The sequence below is a fragment of the Orbicella franksi genome, chromosome 10, assembly GCF_964199315.1.
Source record: "Orbicella franksi chromosome 10, jaOrbFran1.1, whole genome shotgun sequence".
Taxonomy (NCBI): domain Eukaryota; kingdom Metazoa; phylum Cnidaria; class Anthozoa; order Scleractinia; family Merulinidae; genus Orbicella; species Orbicella franksi.
In genome coordinates, this window is record NC_138154.1 from 597,622 (window position 1) to 624,000 (window position 26,379).

Consider the following 26,379-nt stretch of genomic DNA (forward strand, 5'->3'; position numbering starts at 1 on the left):
AACTTCACTTGTAATGTAATGTCACACGTAACTTGTGCATTTCCTACTATTGCTATACAAAATGTAACGTGGCTGTTGGAGTGTGACTGTGATCACGCCAAAAACGCCTAGCGCATGGAAAGATCACAGAAAACCGAATAGCATTTGAAATTCCCAGCGCAGTACGGTTGTCGTGATGAGTTGATGCGCTGGTTAATTTATCTGTCCTTATGGCAGTTTTGTTTTTATGGCGATTTAAACTGCGAGTGGTCCCTCTTTCGCTTAGTCCATCGTGCGTGACGCATAAGAAAACCTCGAGGAAAAATTTCATGCGAGCATTTTTCTCGTCCAGGTTTACTTACGGTCATGCTCAACTAAGCGAAAGAGGGAATACTGCTAGTGTAATGCGATTCTGTACTATGTGAAGAAAACGCGATTTGTGGGAGAAGGTCGCTTAGAGTCCCGTCCTTGCTTTGTTTAATGAACCAGTTAAGAGGAGAACGAAGACGAAGAAAATCGAAAAAAAAACAACAACACAACAACAACAAATAAGAGAAAAGAAATAAAACCACAAACCCGTCAAAACTTCACGCAATTTCCGGCCAGAATGTATGGAAGTTTATTTTAGTGCTTGATTTTAGTATATTTAGGACCAGTAAAGGGCATTTCCCATAGAAAGTCTATTAAACGCGTGATTCAACAGTCAGATGTTGAGTTTGCGGCTCCTGTGGATAAATAACAAACATTAGGGCATATAGATCACTATTTTGTCATAAGAAGCGAAAAAAGTGAGTCAAGTCTCAGAAAAAAAGTACTCAGTCTGCACGGTCTGCAGCCTCCATGGTCTGCGTCTTGGAGTGACCGTTCCTAGACTGTAGGCTGAGATTATGCGGGATTTTTTCCTCTCCTGCTTTACAAAAGAAAGCTGAAAACTTCAGCATTGCGCACTCAAAAACATAGTTATTTGCATAAAATCGAGCGGAGGTCTGAGAACCAGTTTGGAGGGGTCATGTGACATGGCCTCGGTATGAATATCGACGAATTGGTGCTACCTGGTTTGTAAAGAAGTGAGTTACAAAATAGGCTCTGTTTTGGTGATCAAAAGACATCATTAAGTCTGGAGATCCGCAAGTTGAAGCGCACCTTTCGAAGAAACGATTGTGTGCGGCAGCCCGCTTGTGCAAGAGTGCTTCTCAGCACTTCAACAATGAAACTTGGACAGCGACTCTGCATGAAGCCAAAACGGAGCCAGTGTAAAAGCAGGTCTCTTTACAGGGAGAAGAACAGGTATTTTCAAGAGTTACGTTGCAGACACAAGGCAACGGGAGCATCGGAAAGTTCAAGTTATGACCTGCTTTTACACTTAAAATATATTTCACTTTGGGCGCGAGTGTTCATTCCGTGCTGGAACGATTAAGATACCCATAATGCATTGCAGGCCTGATACAGTCACACCTTTGTCACGCAATTAGCCCCATGATCTGTGGGCTAAACTCTGGTTAGGCGATGCAAGTTCAAGCTCTCGCTAAAGAAAAAACATTGTGTCATGTTCTTCTTGTCATGTTCTTCGGCAATACACTTCAATTTCGCAAACAAACGAAGGAAAGAACGAACAATGAGCGAAGGAACGAACAAACAAACCAACGAACAAACGAAGGATAGAACTAACGAATACGCGAACCAGTCAAAAACAGACGAAGGAAAGAACGAACAATGAGCGAAGGAACGAACAAACAAACCAACGAACAAACGAAGGATAGAACTAACGAATACGCGAACCAGTCAAAAACAGACGAAGGAAAGAACGAACAATGAGCGAAGGAACGAACAAACAAACCAACGAACAAACGAAGGATAGAACTAACAAATCAACGAATAAACCAATGAAACTAACCAACCAACAAACTGACCAAACGTCAACAAAACATCAGTCCAATATCATTCTTTCTAGCGTTTCTTCGCATTAGACAGCGTTTGCCTTTACATGTCGGTCGATTCACTTCGAGTTTTATCGTGTTGTTGGAAAAAAGACTGTACCTCGGTCCCTTTAAAAAGGTTTTAATAAAGTATTTCAATGAAAAACTCAAATAAAACTGTGTACCAAGCAATTTATTGCCAAGTATTTGCATGAAAGAAACACAGAATAACAACGTCCGTTACTAACTTTGCCGGGCTTGTTCTCTCTGCGGTCCGCATTTACAAGTAAAAACTTACAATGCTAACAACGTGCCTCGAATTTCTCGAAAGAGTCACACAATTCACAGCTCAGTAGACCGACAGAAACTAGCAGAATGTCAGACAACGCTAAGCGAAAGATGACCAAAACCCCTGCCGAACATCCGAAATACGAAGAGATGATTAAGACTGCTATTCTCACGTTGAAAGATCGCAACGGTTCTTCACGCCAAGCGATCGAGAAGTACGTTAAGGCCAACTACAAGGTGGGAGATACAGCATCTCATCACGTCAAGACAGCTCTGAAGAAGGGTACAGCCAATGGAACCTTCATCCACACCAAGGGAGTGGGAGCTTCAGGATCATTTAAGCTACCAAAAGAGCAGAAAAAGCCGACCAGAAAGTCTGCTGCGCCGAGTAAAAAGCCGCTGGCTAAGCCAAAGAAACCCGCTGCTACAACGAAAGCTTCCACAAAGAAACCTGCGGCCAAGAAAGAGACTTCTTCTACGAAAAACTCTTCTACAAAAAGTCCGTCATCCAAGAAAGATACGTCCAAGAAGCCTGCAGTCAAGAAGCCATCAGGCACAAAGTCACCAACAAAGCCGAAGGTAGCTGCGAAGAAACCTAGCACAAAGAAAGAAGTTAAAAAGCCGGCCGCAGTCAAGAAAGCTAAGGTGACCAAGAAGAAGTAAACGAAGAGATATCTTCGCCCGGCGTCCAGTAAACCAAACGGCTCTTTTAGGAGCCACCAAATAAACAAAAGCAATGACCAACTTGAAAAAAAAAACAAAACATATATTTCCCTCCATATATTTGACGGAATAACAAAGTAAAACTAGGTGCAACACACACACTCGCACTCACACAGGATAAAAAAAAAAACAAAAAAACAGGCAATCGAAGATCAACGCCCGAAAGCTGCAAAGAAAATGCTCTTGTCAATAAGACGTAAGATAGATCTCGCAAAAAAAAAAAACCAAACAAAAGAGATCTTGAGCGTTGTTTAATAAGTTTCTCTGATGCTTGACCAGAGATGGAGTGAAACACTCGAGCGCGTGCGGAGAACGTGAACTTAGCCGTGAACTTCGGTCTAACAAATCAAAAGAAAATAAAAACTGAAAACCGATAAGGTTGAAAAATGTCAAAGGTTCAGCATCTTGTGAAAAGTCACAAACTCTTCGGGCATAGGCTTTCTTCAGTGTGAAAACCATTACATGATACTTCGTGCGAGTGTTCATTGCAACGAAACAAACGGAAGCTAAGCGCGCGGAAACTGCCTGTTAAATTATGCGCGTGCGGAGAACATGACATTAGGTGCCACTGGCTTGTTGATTTTCGCGGGGAGTCTTATAATAGTCCACGATAAACGTTGACGGCACACGGAAAGTTTGCGTGAAAAACTGACAGGCAGCGTTCCGAGCTATCCTTTATAAAGAAAAGCATAAAGAACTTGAACTGGGCCATTCATTGCTGTAAACAGTTTTATTTTGCAAAAAAAAAACACACACACACACAAAAACTCTATGTATATATTTCTCTTAAATCTAATAGTTATCTCAAATCTGAAAGCTTAAAAGAAAGCCTTGTGTAGTGTGGCGATTAAAGGAGCAGAAGGGGTTAATAACTAAAGAACTGACACGTTGGACATTGCTTTTTATGACATGTGGTGGCTCCTAAAGGAGCCGTTTTTGTTGTGAATCAACGCTGGAGTCGATGTTTACTTGCTGCTGGTATACTTGGTGACAGCCTTAGTGCCTTCGCTGACAGCATGCTTTGCAAGTTCTCCGGGCAGAAGCAACCTGATGGCGGTCTGGATCTCGCGGGAGCTGATGGTCGACTTCTTGTTGTAGTGCGCCAGGCGGGAAGACTCATTGGCGATACGCTCGAAGATATCATTCACAAACGAATTCATGATACCCATGGCCTTGCTAGAAATACCCGTATCGGGATGAACTTGCTTAAGGACCTTGTAGATGTAGATCGCATAGCTCTCCTTTCTCTTTCCCTTCCTCTTTTTCTTGGCCGAACCATCAACTGCCGCCGACTTAGTTTTTCCCGCTCGCTTCTCGCCTTTCTTTGCTGCTGGAACTTTCGGTGCCATGTTTATCTGGCTTCTCTGAAAAATTGTTTGGAATTCTAGATGATCCGATGAGATCAGCTTTGAACATGCCACGGTAACTTAACTGCTATTTATTACAAATTATCCAGGAGGATTAATTAGTATGCGGATCGAAATTGCCTTTCGCCGATTGGTTATTTCATTAACTGACAACTACCCATAGGCCGACGCTACCGACAGCGCATTTTGCCTGCTAATTATCTTTTGTTCGGAGTACGGCGCGGTTTTGATTGGTGCGCTTTGATCCTCTGATTTGAAGAAAAATCAAATAAAAATCCGGGTCATAGTTTCGGGCTGACTAGACTAGAACAAAATCGTTCAACTCAACTTTGCCAGAGATAACAAGCAAAGAGAACATTCAGAAAGTGAAAATGACAGGTCGAGGAAAAGGCAAAGCTCCGGGCACCAAGTCTAAGAGCCGTTCATCTCGGGCAGGACTTCAGTTTCCTGTTGGTCGTATCCATCGTCTCCTTCGCAAAGGCAACTACGGCGAGCGTGTCGGCGCAGGTGCTCCAGTCTACTTGGCTGCCGTACTGGAGTATCTGAGCGCTGAGATTCTCGAGTTAGCTGGAAATGCTGCTCGGGACAACAAGAAAACCAGGATCATCCCTCGTCACCTGCAGTTAGCCGTTCGAAACGATGAAGAGTTAAACAAACTTCTTGCTGGTGTGACTATCGCTCAGGGTGGAGTTCTTCCCAACATACAAGCAGTGCTTCTACCCAAGAAGGCGGAGAAGAAACAACATTAAGCTCCCAGCTTAATAACAAACTCAAAACGGCTCTTTTAGGAGCCACCAAATGTTGATAACAGTCATGTTCCAATACAAAGATAAGCGGCCTTATAGCAATACATCAAAGTTACCAAAAACTACCTCCTGTTAGGCATTCGCTTCAACTACAAAACAAAACTAATGAAATCAATCTAAAGTTGCCTGCAGTACACACATAGAGAAAAACACAAGGCGTACAATAATTAGGCATGCGCGCGTTCGTTTTAAACCGAGAGTCCAGTGTATTATATTTATCAGCTGGAAGTCGATAAAAGTGACTTAAAACAGTCTTAGCGAGTTAATCTCTTGTGTGACTTTCATATATATTCTCTACGGCTTTTATTACAAGATCTAATAAGTACCTACGAGTGTTCGAGAAGTTGTCTAGTGGTCCTGCTCGGTTCGGCCAGGAAGGCGGCAAAAGCGAAAGAGCAATCCAAATGTCCGGCAGTAAACTTATTTACTATGTGGGTGTATTCATCATGCAGTTTGCAAATCTAGATATTCGCTGGCGCGTGCTACAGAAAGAATGCAACAGTTATGAATAAGAACTATTGCTGATTACTACAAGCCGAGATGTGTGTCATGCAATAGGAAAACCATTGTTAATGTTATACAAAGCGTGCCCGTAAGTAGTTGGGTTAGTTTAGATTTTTTTGTCACCCTTATTTTATGCTTGTCATCTAATCGACAGATTAGCGCAATAAAAACGTTCTTAACCGACTCTCAACCCGAGGAATGTTCTGGGAGAATGTTCTTAAAATCTTGGTTAATCTCAGCCTTAACGTTCTTATAAAAAAAAAAAGTTATAGTTGTCTCAGTCATCTCATTTGCCTACTGAAAGACTATTCCAACTTAAAATTGTTAACAGATTGGTCTTGAAAACACACACCATAATTTAACTCTTATCTCGACGGCCTTGTTTGCAAGCGCTTAATTTGATCAACGCTCGACACCTAAAACCCAACACTTTACATACACAGAACTTTGATCAAAAAAAATGTCAGCTATTATTGCAACTCTTAACTTCTGTTTTACATCACTAACTAACATCACTAACTAACGCAAATGAAAGTTCAACATAGAACTGTTTGTTGCTGTTGTTAAAAATGAATCGCATTTATTGCTGGTCGGGACTTTCGTTAGACTTGTTGGCTCCTAAAGGAGCCGTTTTTTTAAGGGGGAGCTTGTAGTCAGGCACTTCCCTAACCACCAAATCCGTAGAGAGTACGTCCTTGGCGTTTGAGAGCGTAGACCACGTCCATGGCTGTCACTGTCTTTCGTTTGGCGTGCTCGGTGTAGGTCACAGCATCACGTATGACGTTCTCAAGGAAGACTTTCAGGACTCCGCGAGTCTCTTCGTAGATCAGACCAGAGATACGCTTCACACCACCGCGGCGAGCTAGACGACGGATAGCAGGCTTGGTTATGCCCTGGATGTTGTCTCTTAAAATTTTACGATGACGCTTAGCGCCGCCCTTTCCTAGACCTTTGCCTCCTTTACCGCGTCCAGACATGACTTGTTTTAGATAATCCAGTAGCGAAACTGCGAGTTAACGAACCCTGCCGACTTTGCTGGCGCTTTAGTTTGTCCAGTTGTACCTCTCGGGAAACATAACTTTCAAAACAAAGCAAAGGCCAACGCTTTGCCGACAGTCTCATGAATATTTATACTCGGCATGCCTTACTTTGGATAACTTACTTGCCCGTTAAGGAAAACTGTTACGAGAAATTCTCATTTCTTGTTAACAAAGTCAGACTTAAACTAAACAGGAAATATATATATATATCTATATCACAGTGCCCACAATTCCGTAATATTCCGCATGCTTTCGAGTCATTTTCAAATTTCTAGCAACAAGCTGCCTAAGATCGAAAGTTCAGCCGCATCTTCTTCACAACAGAAAAGCAAATTTCTCACAGCCAATCACATGCGTCATTAATCAGCCAATCGGATCACGGGCTTTCTGTTATAAATCGATTTTACTCAATGGTGGTGAAACAAATCAAAACTTTTTGATCGCTTTCAAAACGTCAAATCTCTACTTTCAGTCATGGCTCGTACCAAGCAAACGGCTCGAAAATCGACTGGTGGAAAAGCTCCTCGTAAGCAGTTAGCTACAAAAGCAGCCCGGAAGAGCGCTCCTGCTACTGGTGGTGTCAAGAAACCTCATCGTTACAGACCCGGAACAGTTGCTCTCCGAGAAATTCGCCGTTATCAGAAATCTACAGAACTACTCATCCGCAAGCTGCCTTTTCAGCGTCTTGTGCGAGAGATTGCGCAGGATTTCAAAACGGACCTGCGCTTTCAAAGCTCTGCCGTCCTAGCTCTCCAAGAGGCCAGTGAAGCCTATCTAGTGGGCTTGTTTGAGGATACCAACCTGTGCGCTATCCACGCCAAACGTGTCACCATTATGCCAAAGGATATCCAGTTGGCCAGACGAATCAGAGGCGAGCGTGCTTAAGTGAGCTTACGCTTCACATACTTAAAACTAAAACGGCTCCTTTAGGAGCCACCACTTGAAGATAAAGTCAATGACCAATAAATTGTACCCTTAACTTTTAGCAAGGTTCTGTCTTAACACGTTCCACATTTCTTTTTCTGAGGCCAAAGCTGTGTTGAAAACGAACAAACAAATGAACGAAAAATCCAACAAACGAAGGATAGAACTAACGAATACGCGAACCAGTCAAAAACAGACGAAGGAAAGAACGAACAATGAGCGAAGGAACGAACAAACAAACCAACGAACAAACGAAGGATAGAACTAACGAATACGCGAACCAGTCAAAAACAGACGAAGGAAAGAACGAACAATGAGCGAAGGAACGAACAAACAAACCAACGAACAAACGAAGGATAGAACTAACAAATCAACGAATAAACCAATGAAACTAACCAACCAACAAACTGACCAAACGTCAACAAAACATCAGTCCAATATCATTCTTTCTAGCGTTTCTTCGCATTAGACAGCGTTTGCCTTTACATGTCGGTCGATTCACTTCGAGTTTTATCGTGTTGTTGGAAAAAAGACTGTACCTCGGTCCCTTTAAAAAGGTTTTAATAAAGTATTTCAATGAAAAACTCAAATAAAACTGTGTACCAAGCAATTTATTGCCAAGTATTTGCATGAAAGAAACACAGAATAACAACGTCCGTTACTAACTTTGCCGGGCTTGTTCTCTCTGCGGTCCGCATTTACAAGTAAAAACTTACAATGCTAACAACGTGCCTCGAATTTCTCGAAAGAGTCACACAATTCACAGCTCAGTAGACCGACAGAAACTAGCAGAATGTCAGACAACGCTAAGCGAAAGATGACCAAAACCCCTGCCGAACATCCGAAATACGAAGAGATGATTAAGACTGCTATTCTCACGTTGAAAGATCGCAACGGTTCTTCACGCCAAGCGATCGAGAAGTACGTTAAGGCCAACTACAAGGTGGGAGATACAGCATCTCATCACGTCAAGACAGCTCTGAAGAAGGGTACAGCCAATGGAACCTTCATCCACACCAAGGGAGTGGGAGCTTCAGGATCATTTAAGCTACCAAAAGAGCAGAAAAAGCCGACCAGAAAGTCTGCTGCGCCGAGTAAAAAGCCGCTGGCTAAGCCAAAGAAACCCGCTGCTACAACGAAAGCTTCCACAAAGAAACCTGCGGCCAAGAAAGAGACTTCTTCTACGAAAAACTCTTCTACAAAAAGTCCGTCATCCAAGAAAGATACGTCCAAGAAGCCTGCAGTCAAGAAGCCATCAGGCACAAAGTCACCAACAAAGCCGAAGGTAGCTGCGAAGAAACCTAGCACAAAGAAAGAAGTTAAAAAGCCGGCCGCAGTCAAGAAAGCTAAGGTGACCAAGAAGAAGTAAACGAAGAGATATCTTCGCCCGGCGTCCAGTAAACCAAACGGCTCTTTTAGGAGCCACCAAATAAACAAAAGCAATGACCAACTTGAAAAAAAAAACAAAACATATATTTCCCTCCATATATTTGACGGAATAACAAAGTAAAACTAGGTGCAACACACACACTCGCACTCACACAGGATAAAAAAAAAAACAAAAAAACAGGCAATCGAAGATCAACGCCCGAAAGCTGCAAAGAAAATGCTCTTGTCAATAAGACGTAAGATAGATCTCGCAAAAAAAAAAAACCAAACAAAAGAGATCTTGAGCGTTGTTTAATAAGTTTCTCTGATGCTTGACCAGAGATGGAGTGAAACACTCGAGCGCGTGCGGAGAACGTGAACTTAGCCGTGAACTTCGGTCTAACAAATCAAAAGAAAATAAAAACTGAAAACCGATAAGGTTGAAAAATGTCAAAGGTTCAGCATCTTGTGAAAAGTCACAAACTCTTCGGGCATAGGCTTTCTTCAGTGTGAAAACCATTACATGATACTTCGTGCGAGTGTTCATTGCAACGAAACAAACGGAAGCTAAGCGCGCGGAAACTGCCTGTTAAATTATGCGCGTGCGGAGAACATGACATTAGGTGCCACTGGCTTGTTGATTTTCGCGGGGAGTCTTATAATAGTCCACGATAAACGTTGACGGCACACGGAAAGTTTGCGTGAAAAACTGACAGGCAGCGTTCCGAGCTATCCTTTATAAAGAAAAGCATAAAGAACTTGAACTGGGCCATTCATTGCTGTAAACAGTTTTATTTTGCAAAAAAAAAACACACACACACACAAAAACTCTATGTATATATTTCTCTTAAATCTAATAGTTATCTCAAATCTGAAAGCTTAAAAGAAAGCCTTGTGTAGTGTGGCGATTAAAGGAGCAGAAGGGGTTAATAACTAAAGAACTGACACGTTGGACATTGCTTTTTATGACATGTGGTGGCTCCTAAAGGAGCCGTTTTTGTTGTGAATCAACGCTGGAGTCGATGTTTACTTGCTGCTGGTATACTTGGTGACAGCCTTAGTGCCTTCGCTGACAGCATGCTTTGCAAGTTCTCCGGGCAGAAGCAACCTGATGGCGGTCTGGATCTCGCGGGAGCTGATGGTCGACTTCTTGTTGTAGTGCGCCAGGCGGGAAGACTCATTGGCGATACGCTCGAAGATATCATTCACAAACGAATTCATGATACCCATGGCCTTGCTAGAAATACCCGTATCGGGATGAACTTGCTTAAGGACCTTGTAGATGTAGATCGCATAGCTCTCCTTTCTCTTTCCCTTCCTCTTTTTCTTGGCCGAACCATCAACTGCCGCCGACTTAGTTTTTCCCGCTCGCTTCTCGCCTTTCTTTGCTGCTGGAACTTTCGGTGCCATGTTTATCTGGCTTCTCTGAAAAATTGTTTGGAATTCTAGATGATCCGATGAGATCAGCTTTGAACATGCCACGGTAACTTAACTGCTATTTATTACAAATTATCCAGGAGGATTAATTAGTATGCGGATCGAAATTGCCTTTCGCCGATTGGTTATTTCATTAACTGACAACTACCCATAGGCCGACGCTACCGACAGCGCATTTTGCCTGCTAATTATCTTTTGTTCGGAGTACGGCGCGGTTTTGATTGGTGCGCTTTGATCCTCTGATTTGAAGAAAAATCAAATAAAAATCCGGGTCATAGTTTCGGGCTGACTAGACTAGAACAAAATCGTTCAACTCAACTTTGCCAGAGATAACAAGCAAAGAGAACATTCAGAAAGTGAAAATGACAGGTCGAGGAAAAGGCAAAGCTCCGGGCACCAAGTCTAAGAGCCGTTCATCTCGGGCAGGACTTCAGTTTCCTGTTGGTCGTATCCATCGTCTCCTTCGCAAAGGCAACTACGGCGAGCGTGTCGGCGCAGGTGCTCCAGTCTACTTGGCTGCCGTACTGGAGTATCTGAGCGCTGAGATTCTCGAGTTAGCTGGAAATGCTGCTCGGGACAACAAGAAAACCAGGATCATCCCTCGTCACCTGCAGTTAGCCGTTCGAAACGATGAAGAGTTAAACAAACTTCTTGCTGGTGTGACTATCGCTCAGGGTGGAGTTCTTCCCAACATACAAGCAGTGCTTCTACCCAAGAAGGCGGAGAAGAAACAACATTAAGCTCCCAGCTTAATAACAAACTCAAAACGGCTCTTTTAGGAGCCACCAAATGTTGATAACAGTCATGTTCCAATACAAAGATAAGCGGCCTTATAGCAATACATCAAAGTTACCAAAAACTACCTCCTGTTAGGCATTCGCTTCAACTACAAAACAAAACTAATGAAATCAATCTAAAGTTGCCTGCAGTACACACATAGAGAAAAACACAAGGCGTACAATAATTAGGCATGCGCGCGTTCGTTTTAAACCGAGAGTCCAGTGTATTATATTTATCAGCTGGAAGTCGATAAAAGTGACTTAAAACAGTCTTAGCGAGTTAATCTCTTGTGTGACTTTCATATATATTCTCTACGGCTTTTATTACAAGATCTAATAAGTACCTACGAGTGTTCGAGAAGTTGTCTAGTGGTCCTGCTCGGTTCGGCCAGGAAGGCGGCAAAAGCGAAAGAGCAATCCAAATGTCCGGCAGTAAACTTATTTACTATGTGGGTGTATTCATCATGCAGTTTGCAAATCTAGATATTCGCTGGCGCGTGCTACAGAAAGAATGCAACAGTTATGAATAAGAACTATTGCTGATTACTACAAGCCGAGATGTGTGTCATGCAATAGGAAAACCATTGTTAATGTTATACAAAGCGTGCCCGTAAGTAGTTGGGTTAGTTTAGATTTTTTTGTCACCCTTATTTTATGCTTGTCATCTAATCGACAGATTAGCGCAATAAAAACGTTCTTAACCGACTCTCAACCCGAGGAATGTTCTGGGAGAATGTTCTTAAAATCTTGGTTAATCTCAGCCTTAACGTTCTTATAAAAAAAAAAAGTTATAGTTGTCTCAGTCATCTCATTTGCCTACTGAAAGACTATTCCAACTTAAAATTGTTAACAGATTGGTCTTGAAAACACACACCATAATTTAACTCTTATCTCGACGGCCTTGTTTGCAAGCGCTTAATTTGATCAACGCTCGACACCTAAAACCCAACACTTTACATACACAGAACTTTGATCAAAAAAAATGTCAGCTATTATTGCAACTCTTAACTTCTGTTTTACATCACTAACTAACATCACTAACTAACGCAAATGAAAGTTCAACATAGAACTGTTTGTTGCTGTTGTTAAAAATGAATCGCATTTATTGCTGGTCGGGACTTTCGTTAGACTTGTTGGCTCCTAAAGGAGCCGTTTTTTTAAGGGGGAGCTTGTAGTCAGGCACTTCCCTAACCACCAAATCCGTAGAGAGTACGTCCTTGGCGTTTGAGAGCGTAGACCACGTCCATGGCTGTCACTGTCTTTCGTTTGGCGTGCTCGGTGTAGGTCACAGCATCACGTATGACGTTCTCAAGGAAGACTTTCAGGACTCCGCGAGTCTCTTCGTAGATCAGACCAGAGATACGCTTCACACCACCGCGGCGAGCTAGACGACGGATAGCAGGCTTGGTTATGCCCTGGATGTTGTCTCTTAAAATTTTACGATGACGCTTAGCGCCGCCCTTTCCTAGACCTTTGCCTCCTTTACCGCGTCCAGACATGACTTGTTTTAGATAATCCAGTAGCGAAACTGCGAGTTAACGAACCCTGCCGACTTTGCTGGCGCTTTAGTTTGTCCAGTTGTACCTCTCGGGAAACATAACTTTCAAAACAAAGCAAAGGCCAACGCTTTGCCGACAGTCTCATGAATATTTATACTCGGCATGCCTTACTTTGGATAACTTACTTGCCCGTTAAGGAAAACTGTTACGAGAAATTCTCATTTCTTGTTAACAAAGTCAGACTTAAACTAAACAGGAAATATATATATATATCTATATCACAGTGCCCACAATTCCGTAATATTCCGCATGCTTTCGAGTCATTTTCAAATTTCTAGCAACAAGCTGCCTAAGATCGAAAGTTCAGCCGCATCTTCTTCACAACAGAAAAGCAAATTTCTCACAGCCAATCACATGCGTCATTAATCAGCCAATCGGATCACGGGCTTTCTGTTATAAATCGATTTTACTCAATGGTGGTGAAACAAATCAAAACTTTTTGATCGCTTTCAAAACGTCAAATCTCTACTTTCAGTCATGGCTCGTACCAAGCAAACGGCTCGAAAATCGACTGGTGGAAAAGCTCCTCGTAAGCAGTTAGCTACAAAAGCAGCCCGGAAGAGCGCTCCTGCTACTGGTGGTGTCAAGAAACCTCATCGTTACAGACCCGGAACAGTTGCTCTCCGAGAAATTCGCCGTTATCAGAAATCTACAGAACTACTCATCCGCAAGCTGCCTTTTCAGCGTCTTGTGCGAGAGATTGCGCAGGATTTCAAAACGGACCTGCGCTTTCAAAGCTCTGCCGTCCTAGCTCTCCAAGAGGCCAGTGAAGCCTATCTAGTGGGCTTGTTTGAGGATACCAACCTGTGCGCTATCCACGCCAAACGTGTCACCATTATGCCAAAGGATATCCAGTTGGCCAGACGAATCAGAGGCGAGCGTGCTTAAGTGAGCTTACGCTTCACATACTTAAAACTAAAACGGCTCCTTTAGGAGCCACCACTTGAAGATAAAGTCAATGACCAATAAATTGTACCCTTAACTTTTAGCAAGGTTCTGTCTTAACACGTTCCACATTTCTTTTTCTGAGGCCAAAGCTGTGTTGAAAACGAACAAACAAATGAACGAAAAATCCAACAAACGAAGGATAGAACTAACGAATACGCGAACCAGTCAAAAACAGACGAAGGAAAGAACGAACAATGAGCGAAGGAACGAACAAACAAACCAACGAACAAACGAAGGATAGAACTAACGAATACGCGAACCAGTCAAAAACAGACGAAGGAAAGAACGAACAATGAGCGAAGGAACGAACAAACAAACCAACGAACAAACGAAGGATAGAACTAACAAATCAACGAATAAACCAATGAAACTAACCAACCAACAAACTGACCAAACGTCAACAAAACATCAGTCCAATATCATTCTTTCTAGCGTTTCTTCGCATTAGACAGCGTTTGCCTTTACATGTCGGTCGATTCACTTCGAGTTTTATCGTGTTGTTGGAAAAAAGACTGTACCTCGGTCCCTTTAAAAAGGTTTTAATAAAGTATTTCAATGAAAAACTCAAATAAAACTGTGTACCAAGCAATTTATTGCCAAGTATTTGCATGAAAGAAACACAGAATAACAACGTCCGTTACTAACTTTGCCGGGCTTGTTCTCTCTGCGGTCCGCATTTACAAGTAAAAACTTACAATGCTAACAACGTGCCTCGAATTTCTCGAAAGAGTCACACAATTCACAGCTCAGTAGACCGACAGAAACTAGCAGAATGTCAGACAACGCTAAGCGAAAGATGACCAAAACCCCTGCCGAACATCCGAAATACGAAGAGATGATTAAGACTGCTATTCTCACGTTGAAAGATCGCAACGGTTCTTCACGCCAAGCGATCGAGAAGTACGTTAAGGCCAACTACAAGGTGGGAGATACAGCATCTCATCACGTCAAGACAGCTCTGAAGAAGGGTACAGCCAATGGAACCTTCATCCACACCAAGGGAGTGGGAGCTTCAGGATCATTTAAGCTACCAAAAGAGCAGAAAAAGCCGACCAGAAAGTCTGCTGCGCCGAGTAAAAAGCCGCTGGCTAAGCCAAAGAAACCCGCTGCTACAACGAAAGCTTCCACAAAGAAACCTGCGGCCAAGAAAGAGACTTCTTCTACGAAAAACTCTTCTACAAAAAGTCCGTCATCCAAGAAAGATACGTCCAAGAAGCCTGCAGTCAAGAAGCCATCAGGCACAAAGTCACCAACAAAGCCGAAGGTAGCTGCGAAGAAACCTAGCACAAAGAAAGAAGTTAAAAAGCCGGCCGCAGTCAAGAAAGCTAAGGTGACCAAGAAGAAGTAAACGAAGAGATATCTTCGCCCGGCGTCCAGTAAACCAAACGGCTCTTTTAGGAGCCACCAAATAAACAAAAGCAATGACCAACTTGAAAAAAAAAACAAAACATATATTTCCCTCCATATATTTGACGGAATAACAAAGTAAAACTAGGTGCAACACACACACTCGCACTCACACAGGATAAAAAAAAAAACAAAAAAACAGGCAATCGAAGATCAACGCCCGAAAGCTGCAAAGAAAATGCTCTTGTCAATAAGACGTAAGATAGATCTCGCAAAAAAAAAAAACCAAACAAAAGAGATCTTGAGCGTTGTTTAATAAGTTTCTCTGATGCTTGACCAGAGATGGAGTGAAACACTCGAGCGCGTGCGGAGAACGTGAACTTAGCCGTGAACTTCGGTCTAACAAATCAAAAGAAAATAAAAACTGAAAACCGATAAGGTTGAAAAATGTCAAAGGTTCAGCATCTTGTGAAAAGTCACAAACTCTTCGGGCATAGGCTTTCTTCAGTGTGAAAACCATTACATGATACTTCGTGCGAGTGTTCATTGCAACGAAACAAACGGAAGCTAAGCGCGCGGAAACTGCCTGTTAAATTATGCGCGTGCGGAGAACATGACATTAGGTGCCACTGGCTTGTTGATTTTCGCGGGGAGTCTTATAATAGTCCACGATAAACGTTGACGGCACACGGAAAGTTTGCGTGAAAAACTGACAGGCAGCGTTCCGAGCTATCCTTTATAAAGAAAAGCATAAAGAACTTGAACTGGGCCATTCATTGCTGTAAACAGTTTTATTTTGCAAAAAAAAAACACACACACACACAAAAACTCTATGTATATATTTCTCTTAAATCTAATAGTTATCTCAAATCTGAAAGCTTAAAAGAAAGCCTTGTGTAGTGTGGCGATTAAAGGAGCAGAAGGGGTTAATAACTAAAGAACTGACACGTTGGACATTGCTTTTTATGACATGTGGTGGCTCCTAAAGGAGCCGTTTTTGTTGTGAATCAACGCTGGAGTCGATGTTTACTTGCTGCTGGTATACTTGGTGACAGCCTTAGTGCCTTCGCTGACAGCATGCTTTGCAAGTTCTCCGGGCAGAAGCAACCTGATGGCGGTCTGGATCTCGCGGGAGCTGATGGTCGACTTCTTGTTGTAGTGCGCCAGGCGGGAAGACTCATTGGCGATACGCTCGAAGATATCATTCACAAACGAATTCATGATACCCATGGCCTTGCTAGAAATACCCGTATCGGGATGAACTTGCTTAAGGACCTTGTAGATGTAGATCGCATAGCTCTCCTTTCTCTTTCCCTTCCTCTTTTTCTTGGCCGAACCATCAACTGCCGCCGACTTAGTTTTTCCCGCTCGCTTCTCGCCTTTCTTTGCTGCTGGAACTTTCGGTGCCATGTTTATCTGGCTTCTCTGAAAAATTGTTTGGAATTCTAGATGATCCGATGAGATCAGCTTTGAACATGCCACGGTAACTTAACTGCTATTTATTACAAATTATCCAGGAGGATTAATTAGTATGCGGATCGAAATTGCCTTTCGCCGATTGGTTATTTCATTAACTGACAACTACCCATAGGCCGACGCTACCGACAGCGCATTTTGCCTGCTAATTATCTTTTGTTCGGAGTACGGCGCGGTTTTGATTGGTGCGCTTTGATCCTCTGATTTGAAGAAAAATCAAATAAAAATCCGGGTCATAGTTTCGGGCTGACTAGACTAGAACAAAATCGTTCAACTCAACTTTGCCAGAGATAACAAGCAAAGAGAACATTCAGAAAGTGAAAATGACAGGTCGAGGAAAAGGCAAAGCTCCGGGCACCAAGTCTAAGAGCCGTTCATCTCGGGCAGGACTTCAGTTTCCTGTTGGTCGTATCCATCGTCTCCTTCGCAAAGGCAACTACGGCGAGCGTGTCGGCGCAGGTGCTCCAGTCTACTTGGCTGCCGTACTGGAGTATCTGAGCGCTGAGATTCTCGAGTTAGCTGGAAATGCTGCTCGGGACAACAAGAAAACCAGGATCATCCCTCGTCACCTGCAGTTAGCCGTTCGAAACGATGAAGAGTTAAACAAACTTCTTGCTGGTGTGACTATCGCTCAGGGTGGAGTTCTTCCCAACATACAAGCAGTGCTTCTACCCAAGAAGGCGGAGAAGAAACAACATTAAGCTCCCAGCTTAATAACAAACTCAAAACGGCTCTTTTAGGAGCCACCAAATGTTGATAACAGTCATGTTCCAATACAAAGATAAGCGGCCTTATAGCAATACATCAAAGTTACCAAAAACTACCTCCTGTTAGGCATTCGCTTCAACTACAAAACAAAACTAATGAAATCAATCTAAAGTTGCCTGCAGTACACACATAGAGAAAAACACAAGGCGTACAATAATTAGGCATGCGCGCGTTCGTTTTAAACCGAGAGTCCAGTGTATTATATTTATCAGCTGGAAGTCGATAAAAGTGACTTAAAACAGTCTTAGCGAGTTAATCTCTTGTGTGACTTTCATATATATTCTCTACGGCTTTTATTACAAGATCTAATAAGTACCTACGAGTGTTCGAGAAGTTGTCTAGTGGTCCTGCTCGGTTCGGCCAGGAAGGCGGCAAAAGCGAAAGAGCAATCCAAATGTCCGGCAGTAAACTTATTTACTATGTGGGTGTATTCATCATGCAGTTTGCAAATCTAGATATTCGCTGGCGCGTGCTACAGAAAGAATGCAACAGTTATGAATAAGAACTATTGCTGATTACTACAAGCCGAGATGTGTGTCATGCAATAGGAAAACCATTGTTAATGTTATACAAAGCGTGCCCGTAAGTAGTTGGGTTAGTTTAGATTTTTTTGTCACCCTTATTTTATGCTTGTCATCTAATCGACAGATTAGCGCAATAAAAACGTTCTTAACCGACTCTCAACCCGAGGAATGTTCTGGGAGAATGTTCTTAAAATCTTGGTTAATCTCAGCCTTAACGTTCTTAAAAAAAAAAAAGTTATAGTTGTCTCAGTCATCTCATTTGCCTACTGAAAGACTATTCCAACTTAAAATTGTTAACAGATTGGTCTTGAAAACACACACCATAATTTAACTCTTATCTCGACGGCCTTGTTTGCAAGCGCTTAATTTGATCAACGCTCGACACCTAAAACCCAACACTTTACATACACAGAACTTTGATCAAAAAAAATGTCAGCTATTATTGCAACTCTTAACTTCTGTTTTACATCACTAACTAACATCACTAACTAACGCAAATGAAAGTTCAACATAGAACTGTTTGTTGCTGTTGTTAAAAATGAATCGCATTTATTGCTGGTCGGGACTTTCGTTAGACTTGTTGGCTCCTAAAGGAGCCGTTTTTTTAAGGGGGAGCTTGTAGTCAGGCACTTCCCTAACCACCAAATCCGTAGAGAGTACGTCCTTGGCGTTTGAGAGCGTAGACCACGTCCATGGCTGTCACTGTCTTTCGTTTGGCGTGCTCGGTGTAGGTCACAGCATCACGTATGACGTTCTCAAGGAAGACTTTCAGGACTCCGCGAGTCTCTTCGTAGATCAGACCAGAGATACGCTTCACACCACCGCGGCGAGCTAGACGACGGATAGCAGGCTTGGTTATGCCCTGGATGTTGTCTCTTAAAATTTTACGATGACGCTTAGCGCCGCCCTTTCCTAGACCTTTGCCTCCTTTACCGCGTCCAGACATGACTTGTTTTAGATAATCCAGTAGCGAAACTGCGAGTTAACGAACCCTGCCGACTTTGCTGGCGCTTTAGTTTGTCCAGTTGTACCTCTCGGGAAACATAACTTTCAAAACAAAGCAAAGGCCAACGCTTTGCCGACAGTCTCATGAATATTTATACTCGGCATGCCTTACTTTGGATAACTTACTTGCCCGTTAAGGAAAACTGTTACGAGAAATTCTCATTTCTTGTTAACAAAGTCAGACTTAAACTAAACAGGAAATATATATATATATCTATATCACAGTGCCCACAATTCCGTAATATTCCGCATGCTTTCGAGTCATTTTCAAATTTCTAGCAACAAGCTGCCTAAGATCGAAAGTTCAGCCGCATCTTCTTCACAACAGAAAAGCAAATTTCTCACAGCCAATCACATGCGTCATTAATCAGCCAATCGGATCACGGGCTTTCTGTTATAAATCGATTTTACTCAATGGTGGTGAAACAAATCAAAACTTTTTGATCGCTTTCAAAACGTCAAATCTCTACTTTCAGTCATGGCTCGTACCAAGCAAACGGCTCGAAAATCGACTGGTGGAAAAGCTCCTCGTAAGCAGTTAGCTACAAAAGCAGCCCGGAAGAGCGCTCCTGCTACTGGTGGTGTCAAGAAACCTCATCGTTACAGACCCGGAACAGTTGCTCTCCGAGAAATTCGCCGTTATCAGAAATCTACAGAACTACTCATCCGCAAGCTGCCTTTTCAGCGTCTTGTGCGAGAGATTGCGCAGGATTTCAAAACGGACCTGCGCTTTCAAAGCTCTGCCGTCCTAGCTCTCCAAGAGGCCAGTGAAGCCTATCTAGTGGGCTTGTTTGAGGATACCAACCTGTGCGCTATCCACGCCAAACGTGTCACCATTATGCCAAAGGATATCCAGTTGGCCAGACGAATCAGAGGCGAGCGTGCTTAAGTGAGCTTACGCTTCACATACTTAAAACTAAAACGGCTCCTTTAGGAGCCACCACTTGAAGATAAAGTCAATGACCAATAAATTGTACCCTTAACTTTTAGCAAGGTTCTGTCTTAACACGTTCCACATTTCTTTTTCTGAGGCCAAAGCTGTGTTGAAAACGAACAAACAAATGAACGAAAAATCCAACAAACGAAGGATAGAACTAACGAATACGCGAACCAGTCAAAAACAGACGAAGGAAAGAACGAACAATGAGCGAAGGAACGAACAAACAAACCAACGAACAAACGAAGGATAGAACTAACGAATACGCGAACCAGTCAAAAACAGACGAAGGAAAGAACGAACAATGAGCGAAGGAACGAACAAACAAACCAACGAACAAACGAAGGATAGAACTAACAAATCAACGAATAAACCAATGAAACTAACCAACCAACAAACTGACCAAACGTCAACAAAACATCAGTCCAATATCATTCTTTCTAGCGTTTCTTCGCATTAGACAGCGTTTGCCTTTACATGTCGGTCGATTCACTTCGAGTTTTATCGTGTTGTTGGAAAAAAGACTGTACCTCGGTCCCTTTAAAAAGGTTTTAATAAAGTATTTCAATGAAAAACTCAAATAAAACTGTGTACCAAGCAATTTATTGCCAAGTATTTGCATGAAAGAAACACAGAATAACAACGTCCGTTACTAACTTTGCCGGGCTTGTTCTCTCTGCGGTCCGCATTTACAAGTAAAAACTTACAATGCTAACAACGTGCCTCGAATTTCTCGAAAGAGTCACACAATTCACAGCTCAGTAGACCGACAGAAACTAGCAGAATGTCAGACAACGCTAAGCGAAAGATGACCAAAACCCCTGCCGAACATCCGAAATACGAAGAGATGATTAAGACTGCTATTCTCACGTTGAAAGATCGCAACGGTTCTTCACGCCAAGCGATCGAGAAGTACGTTAAGGCCAACTACAAGGTGGGAGATACAGCATCTCATCACGTCAAGACAGCTCTGAAGAAGGGTACAGCCAATGGAACCTTCATCCACACCAAGGGAGTGGGAGCTTCAGGATCATTTAAGCTACCAAAAGAGCAGAAAAAGCCGACCAGAAAGTCTGCTGCGCCGAGTAAAAAGCCGCTGGCTAAGCCAAAGAAACCCGCTGCTACAACGAAAGCTTCCACAAAGAAACCTGCGGCCAAGAAAGAGACTTCTTCTACGAAAAACTCTTCTACAAAAAGTCCGTCATCCAAGAAAGATACGTCCAAGAAGCCTGCAGTCAAGAAGCCATCAGGCACAAAGTCACCAACAAAGCCGAAGGTAGCTGCGAAGAAACCTAGCACAAAGAAAGAAGTTAAAAAGCCGGCCGCAGTCAAGAAAGCTAAGGTGACCAAGAAGAAGTAAACGAAGAGATATCTTCGCCCGGCGTCCAGTAAACCAAACGGCTCTTTTAGGAGCCACCAAATAAACAAAAGCAATGACCAACTTGAAAAAAAAAACAAAACATATATTTCCCTCCATATATTTGACGGAATAACAAAGTAAAACTAGGTGCAACACACACACTCGCACTCACACAGGATAAAAAAAAAAACAAAAAAACAGGCAATCGAAGATCAACGCCCGAAAGCTGCAAAGAAAATGCTCTTGTCAATAAGACGTAAGATAGATCTCGCAAAAAAAAAAAACCAAACAAAAGAGATCTTGAGCGTTGTTTAATAAGTTTCTCTGATGCTTGACCAGAGATGGAGTGAAACACTCGAGCGCGTGCGGAGAACGTGAACTTAGCCGTGAACTTCGGTCTAACAAATCAAAAGAAAATAAAAACTGAAAACCGATAAGGTTGAAAAATGTCAAAGGTTCAGCATCTTGTGAAAAGTCACAAACTCTTCGGGCATAGGCTTTCTTCAGTGTGAAAACCATTACATGATACTTCGTGCGAGTGTTCATTGCAACGAAACAAACGGAAGCTAAGCGCGCGGAAACTGCCTGTTAAATTATGCGCGTGCGGAGAACATGACATTAGGTGCCACTGGCTTGTTGATTTTCGCGGGGAGTCTTATAATAGTCCACGATAAACGTTGACGGCACACGGAAAGTTTGCGTGAAAAACTGACAGGCAGCGTTCCGAGCTATCCTTTATAAAGAAAAGCATAAAGAACTTGAACTGGGCCATTCATTGCTGTAAACAGTTTTATTTTGCAAAAAAAAAACACACACACACACAAAAACTCTATGTATATATTTCTCTTAAATCTAATAGTTATCTCAAATCTGAAAGCTTAAAAGAAAGCCTTGTGTAGTGTGGCGATTAAAGGAGCAGAAGGGGTTAATAACTAAAGAACTGACACGTTGGACATTGCTTTTTATGACATGTGGTGGCTCCTAAAGGAGCCGTTTTTGTTGTGAATCAACGCTGGAGTCGATGTTTACTTGCTGCTGGTATACTTGGTGACAGCCTTAGTGCCTTCGCTGACAGCATGCTTTGCAAGTTCTCCGGGCAGAAGCAACCTGATGGCGGTCTGGATCTCGCGGGAGCTGATGGTCGACTTCTTGTTGTAGTGCGCCAGGCGGGAAGACTCATTGGCGATACGCTCGAAGATATCATTCACAAACGAATTCATGATACCCATGGCCTTGCTAGAAATACCCGTATCGGGATGAACTTGCTTAAGGACCTTGTAGATGTAGATCGCATAGCTCTCCTTTCTCTTTCCCTTCCTCTTTTTCTTGGCCGAACCATCAACTGCCGCCGACTTAGTTTTTCCCGCTCGCTTCTCGCCTTTCTTTGCTGCTGGAACTTTCGGTGCCATGTTTATCTGGCTTCTCTGAAAAATTGTTTGGAATTCTAGATGATCCGATGAGATCAGCTTTGAACATGCCACGGTAACTTAACTGCTATTTATTACAAATTATCCAGGAGGATTAATTAGTATGCGGATCGAAATTGCCTTTCGCCGATTGGTTATTTCATTAACTGACAACTACCCATAGGCCGACGCTACCGACAGCGCATTTTGCCTGCTAATTATCTTTTGTTCGGAGTACGGCGCGGTTTTGATTGGTGCGCTTTGATCCTCTGATTTGAAGAAAAATCAAATAAAAATCCGGGTCATAGTTTCGGGCTGACTAGACTAGAACAAAATCGTTCAACTCAACTTTGCCAGAGATAACAAGCAAAGAGAACATTCAGAAAGTGAAAATGACAGGTCGAGGAAAAGGCAAAGCTCCGGGCACCAAGTCTAAGAGCCGTTCATCTCGGGCAGGACTTCAGTTTCCTGTTGGTCGTATCCATCGTCTCCTTCGCAAAGGCAACTACGGCGAGCGTGTCGGCGCAGGTGCTCCAGTCTACTTGGCTGCCGTACTGGAGTATCTGAGCGCTGAGATTCTCGAGTTAGCTGGAAATGCTGCTCGGGACAACAAGAAAACCAGGATCATCCCTCGTCACCTGCAGTTAGCCGTTCGAAACGATGAAGAGTTAAACAAACTTCTTGCTGGTGTGACTATCGCTCAGGGTGGAGTTCTTCCCAACATACAAGCAGTGCTTCTACCCAAGAAGGCGGAGAAGAAACAACATTAAGCTCCCAGCTTAATAACAAACTCAAAACGGCTCTTTTAGGAGCCACCAAATGTTGATAACAGTCATGTTCCAATACAAAGATAAGCGGCCTTATAGCAATACATCAAAGTTACCAAAAACTACCTCCTGTTAGGCATTCGCTTCAACTACAAAACAAAACTAATGAAATCAATCTAAAGTTGCCTGCAGTACACACATAGAGAAAAACACAAGGCGTACAATAATTAGGCATGCGCGCGTTCGTTTTAAACCGAGAGTCCAGTGTATTATATTTATCAGCTGGAAGTCGATAAAAGTGACTTAAAACAGTCTTAGCGAGTTAATCTCTTGTGTGACTTTCATATATATTCTCTACGGCTTTTATTACAAGATCTAATAAGTACCTACGAGTGTTCGAGAAGTTGTCTAGTGGTCCTGCTCGGTTCGGCCAGGAAGGCGGCAAAAGCGAAAGAGCAATCCAAATGTCCGGCAGTAAACTTATTTACTATGTGGGTGTATTCATCATGCAGTTTGCAAATCTAGATATTCGCTGGCGCGTGCTACAGAAAGAATGCAACAGTTATGAATAAGAACTATTGCTGATTACTACAAGCCGAGATGTGTGTCATGCAATAGGAAAACCATTGTTAATGTTATACAAAGCGTGCCCGTAAGTAGTTGGGTTAGTTTAGATTTTTTTGTCACCCTTATTTTATGCTTGTCATCTAATCGACAGATTAGCGCAATAAAAACGTTCTTAACCGACTCTCAACCCGAGGAATGTTCTGGGAGAATGTTCTTAAAATCTTGGTTAATCTCAGCCTTAACGTTCTTATAAAAAAAAAAAGTTATAGTTGTCTCAGTCATCTCATTTGCCTACTGAAAGACTATTCCAACTTAAAATTGTTAACAGATTGGTCTTGAAAACACACACCATAATTTAACTCTTATCTCGACGGCCTTGTTTGCAAGCGCTTAATTTGATCAACGCTCGACACCTAAAACCCAACACTTTACATACACAGAACTTTGATCAAAAAAAATGTCAGCTATTATTGCAACTCTTAACTTCTGTTTTACATCACTAACTAACATCACTAACTAACGCAAATGAAAGTTCAACATAGAACTGTTTGTTGCTGTTGTTAAAAATGAATCGCATTTATTGCTGGTCGGGACTTTCGTTAGACTTGTTGGCTCCTAAAGGAGCCGTTTTTTTAAGGGGGAGCTTGTAGTCAGGCACTTCCCTAACCACCAAATCCGTAGAGAGTACGTCCTTGGCGTTTGAGAGCGTAGACCACGTCCATGGCTGTCACTGTCTTTCGTTTGGCGTGCTCGGTGTAGGTCACAGCATCACGTATGACGTTCTCAAGGAAGACTTTCAGGACTCCGCGAGTCTCTTCGTAGATCAGACCAGAGATACGCTTCACACCACCGCGGCGAGCTAGACGACGGATAGCAGGCTTGGTTATGCCCTGGATGTTGTCTCTTAAAATTTTACGATGACGCTTAGCGCCGCCCTTTCCTAGACCTTTGCCTCCTTTACCGCGTCCAGACATGACTTGTTTTAGATAATCCAGTAGCGAAACTGCGAGTTAACGAACCCTGCCGACTTTGCTGGCGCTTTAGTTTGTCCAGTTGTACCTCTCGGGAAACATAACTTTCAAAACAAAGCAAAGGCCAACGCTTTGCCGACAGTCTCATGAATATTTATACTCGGCATGCCTTACTTTGGATAACTTACTTGCCCGTTAAGGAAACTGTTACGAGAAATTCTCATTTCTTGTTAACAAAGTCAGACTTAAACTAAACAGGAAATATATATATATATCTATATCACAGTGCCCACAATTCCGTAATATTCCGCATGCTTTCGGAGTCATTTTCAAATTTCTAGCAACAAGCTGCCTAAGATCGAAAGTTCAGCCGCATCTTCTTCACAACAGAAAAGCAAATTTCTCACAGCCAATCACATGCGTCATTAATCAGCCAATCGGATCACGGGCTTTCTGTTATAAATCGATTTTACTCAATGGTGGGTGAACAAATCAAAACTTTTTGATCGCTTTCAAAACGTCAAATCTCTACTTTCAGTCATGGCTCGTACCAAGCAAACGGCTCGAAAATCGACTGGTGGAAAAGCTCCTCGTAAGCAGTTAGCTACAAAGCAGCCCGGAAGAGCGCTCCTGCTACTGGTGGTGTCAAGAAACCTCATCGTTACAGACCCGGAACAGTTGCTCTCCGAGAAATTCGCCGTTATCAGAAATCTACAGAACTACTCATCCGCAAGCTGCCTTTTCAGCGTCTTGTGCGAGAGATTGCGCAGGATTTCAAAACGGACCTGCGCTTTCAAAGCTCTGCCGTCCTAGCTCTCCAAGAGGCCAGTGAAGCCTATCTAGTTGGGCTTGTTTGAGGATACCAACCTGTGCGCTATCCACGCCAAACGTGTCACCATTATGCCAAAGGATATCCAGTTGGCCAGACGAATCAGAGGCGAGCGTGCTTAAGTGAGCTTACGCTTCACATACTTAAAACTAAAACGGCTCCTTTAGGAGCCACCACTTGAAGATAAAGTCAATGACCAATAAATTGTACCCTTAACTTTTAGCAAGGTTCTGTCTTAACACGTTCCACATTTCTTTTTCTGAGGCCAAAGCTGTGTTGAAAACGAACAAACAAATGAACGAAAAATCCAACAAACGAAGGATAGAACTAACGAATACGCGAACCAGTCAAAAACAGACGAAGGAAAGAACGAACAATGAGCGAAGGAACGAACAAACAAACCAACGAACAAACGAAGGATAGAACTAACGAATACGCGAACCAGTCAAAAACAGACGAAGGAAAGAACGAACAATGAGCGAAGGAACGAACAAACAAACCAACGAACAAACGAAGGATAGAACTAACAAATCAACGAATAAACCAATGAAACTAACCAACCAACAAACTGACCAAACGTCAACAAAACATCAGTCCAATATCATTCTTTCTAGCGTTTCTTCGCATTAGACAGCGTTTGCCTTTACATGTCGGTCGATTCACTTCGAGTTTTATCGTGTTGTTGGAAAAAAGACTGTACCTCGGTCCCTTTAAAAAGGTTTTAATAAAGTATTTCAATGAAAAACTCAAATAAAACTGTGTACCAAGCAATTTATTGCCAAGT

The 26,379-nt window shown here is 42.6% G+C and overlaps 10 protein-coding genes and 8 pseudogenes across 10 annotated transcripts in view; 11 read left to right on the forward strand and 7 right to left on the reverse strand.

The window, feature by feature from the left end:
* The first annotated feature begins 2,101 nt into the window (after positions 1 to 2,101).
* Positions 2,102 to 2,946, forward strand: LOC145501211 (uncharacterized). The gene has a single exon (XM_081480733.1). It carries the CDS (start codon positions 2,271 to 2,273, stop codon positions 2,844 to 2,846), a length of 576 nt encoding a protein of 191 aa, XP_081336859.1. The 5' UTR covers positions 2,102 to 2,270; the 3' UTR covers positions 2,847 to 2,946.
* A 108-nt stretch (positions 2,947 to 3,054) lies between these two features.
* On the reverse strand, positions 3,055 to 4,255 carry LOC145501225 (histone H2B.1 pseudogene; annotated as a pseudogene).
* A 383-nt stretch (positions 4,256 to 4,638) lies between these two features.
* On the forward strand, positions 4,639 to 5,268 carry LOC145501233 (histone H2A pseudogene; annotated as a pseudogene).
* A 484-nt stretch (positions 5,269 to 5,752) lies between these two features.
* On the reverse strand, positions 5,753 to 12,721 carry LOC145500167 (uncharacterized). Its single transcript, XM_081479647.1, has 4 exons — positions 12,321 to 12,721; positions 8,600 to 8,848; positions 7,604 to 7,657; positions 5,753 to 6,589 (listed from the first exon to the last, which is right to left on the reverse strand). The coding sequence occupies exons 1-4, from the start codon at positions 12,628 to 12,630 to the stop codon at positions 6,249 to 6,251; spliced, it is 954 nt and encodes a 317-aa protein (XP_081335773.1). The 5' UTR covers positions 12,631 to 12,721; the 3' UTR covers positions 5,753 to 6,248.
* LOC145501214 (histone H3-like) lies at positions 6,570 to 7,763 on the forward strand. The gene has a single exon (XM_081480737.1). It carries the CDS (start codon positions 7,098 to 7,100, stop codon positions 7,506 to 7,508), a length of 411 nt encoding a protein of 136 aa, XP_081336863.1. The 5' UTR covers positions 6,570 to 7,097; the 3' UTR covers positions 7,509 to 7,763.
* On the forward strand, positions 8,211 to 8,931 carry LOC145501209 (uncharacterized). Its single transcript, XM_081480731.1, has one exon. The coding sequence runs from the start codon at positions 8,341 to 8,343 to the stop codon at positions 8,914 to 8,916; it is 576 nt and encodes a 191-aa protein (XP_081336857.1). The 5' UTR covers positions 8,211 to 8,340; the 3' UTR covers positions 8,917 to 8,931.
* LOC145501223 (histone H2B.1 pseudogene) lies at positions 9,749 to 10,325 on the reverse strand (annotated as a pseudogene).
* LOC145501231 (histone H2A pseudogene) lies at positions 10,709 to 11,272 on the forward strand (annotated as a pseudogene).
* Positions 12,722 to 12,934: 213 nt separating the features above from the next.
* On the forward strand, positions 12,935 to 13,833 carry LOC145501215 (histone H3-like). Its single transcript, XM_081480738.1, has one exon. The coding sequence runs from the start codon at positions 13,168 to 13,170 to the stop codon at positions 13,576 to 13,578; it is 411 nt and encodes a 136-aa protein (XP_081336864.1). The 5' UTR covers positions 12,935 to 13,167; the 3' UTR covers positions 13,579 to 13,833.
* A 447-nt stretch (positions 13,834 to 14,280) lies between these two features.
* LOC145501210 (uncharacterized) lies at positions 14,281 to 15,001 on the forward strand. Its single transcript, XM_081480732.1, has one exon. The coding sequence runs from the start codon at positions 14,411 to 14,413 to the stop codon at positions 14,984 to 14,986; it is 576 nt and encodes a 191-aa protein (XP_081336858.1). The 5' UTR covers positions 14,281 to 14,410; the 3' UTR covers positions 14,987 to 15,001.
* Positions 15,002 to 15,194: 193 nt separating this feature from the next.
* LOC145501224 (histone H2B.1 pseudogene) lies at positions 15,195 to 16,395 on the reverse strand (annotated as a pseudogene).
* A 383-nt stretch (positions 16,396 to 16,778) lies between these two features.
* On the forward strand, positions 16,779 to 17,408 carry LOC145501232 (histone H2A pseudogene; annotated as a pseudogene).
* Positions 17,409 to 18,249: 841 nt separating this feature from the next.
* Positions 18,250 to 18,790, reverse strand: LOC145501235 (histone H4). The gene has a single exon (XM_081480743.1). It carries the CDS (start codon positions 18,697 to 18,699, stop codon positions 18,388 to 18,390), a length of 312 nt encoding a protein of 103 aa, XP_081336869.1. The 5' UTR covers positions 18,700 to 18,790; the 3' UTR covers positions 18,250 to 18,387.
* A 214-nt stretch (positions 18,791 to 19,004) lies between these two features.
* On the forward strand, positions 19,005 to 19,902 carry LOC145501216 (histone H3-like). The gene has a single exon (XM_081480739.1). It carries the CDS (start codon positions 19,237 to 19,239, stop codon positions 19,645 to 19,647), a length of 411 nt encoding a protein of 136 aa, XP_081336865.1. The 5' UTR covers positions 19,005 to 19,236; the 3' UTR covers positions 19,648 to 19,902.
* A 447-nt stretch (positions 19,903 to 20,349) lies between these two features.
* Positions 20,350 to 21,070, forward strand: LOC145501208 (uncharacterized). The gene has a single exon (XM_081480730.1). It carries the CDS (start codon positions 20,480 to 20,482, stop codon positions 21,053 to 21,055), a length of 576 nt encoding a protein of 191 aa, XP_081336856.1. The 5' UTR covers positions 20,350 to 20,479; the 3' UTR covers positions 21,056 to 21,070.
* A 193-nt stretch (positions 21,071 to 21,263) lies between these two features.
* LOC145501222 (histone H2B.1 pseudogene) lies at positions 21,264 to 22,464 on the reverse strand (annotated as a pseudogene).
* A 383-nt stretch (positions 22,465 to 22,847) lies between these two features.
* LOC145501230 (histone H2A pseudogene) lies at positions 22,848 to 23,478 on the forward strand (annotated as a pseudogene).
* A 482-nt stretch (positions 23,479 to 23,960) lies between these two features.
* Positions 23,961 to 26,379, reverse strand: part of LOC145501237 (histone H3-like) — a 13,485-nt gene continuing 11,066 nt past the window's right edge. The window contains exon 2 of the mRNA XM_081480744.1: positions 23,961 to 24,771. Within this exon, the coding sequence (XP_081336870.1) occupies positions 24,458 to 24,771 (314 nt within the window). The 3' untranslated portion in view covers positions 23,961 to 24,457. The remainder of the gene's footprint in view (positions 24,772 to 26,379) is intronic.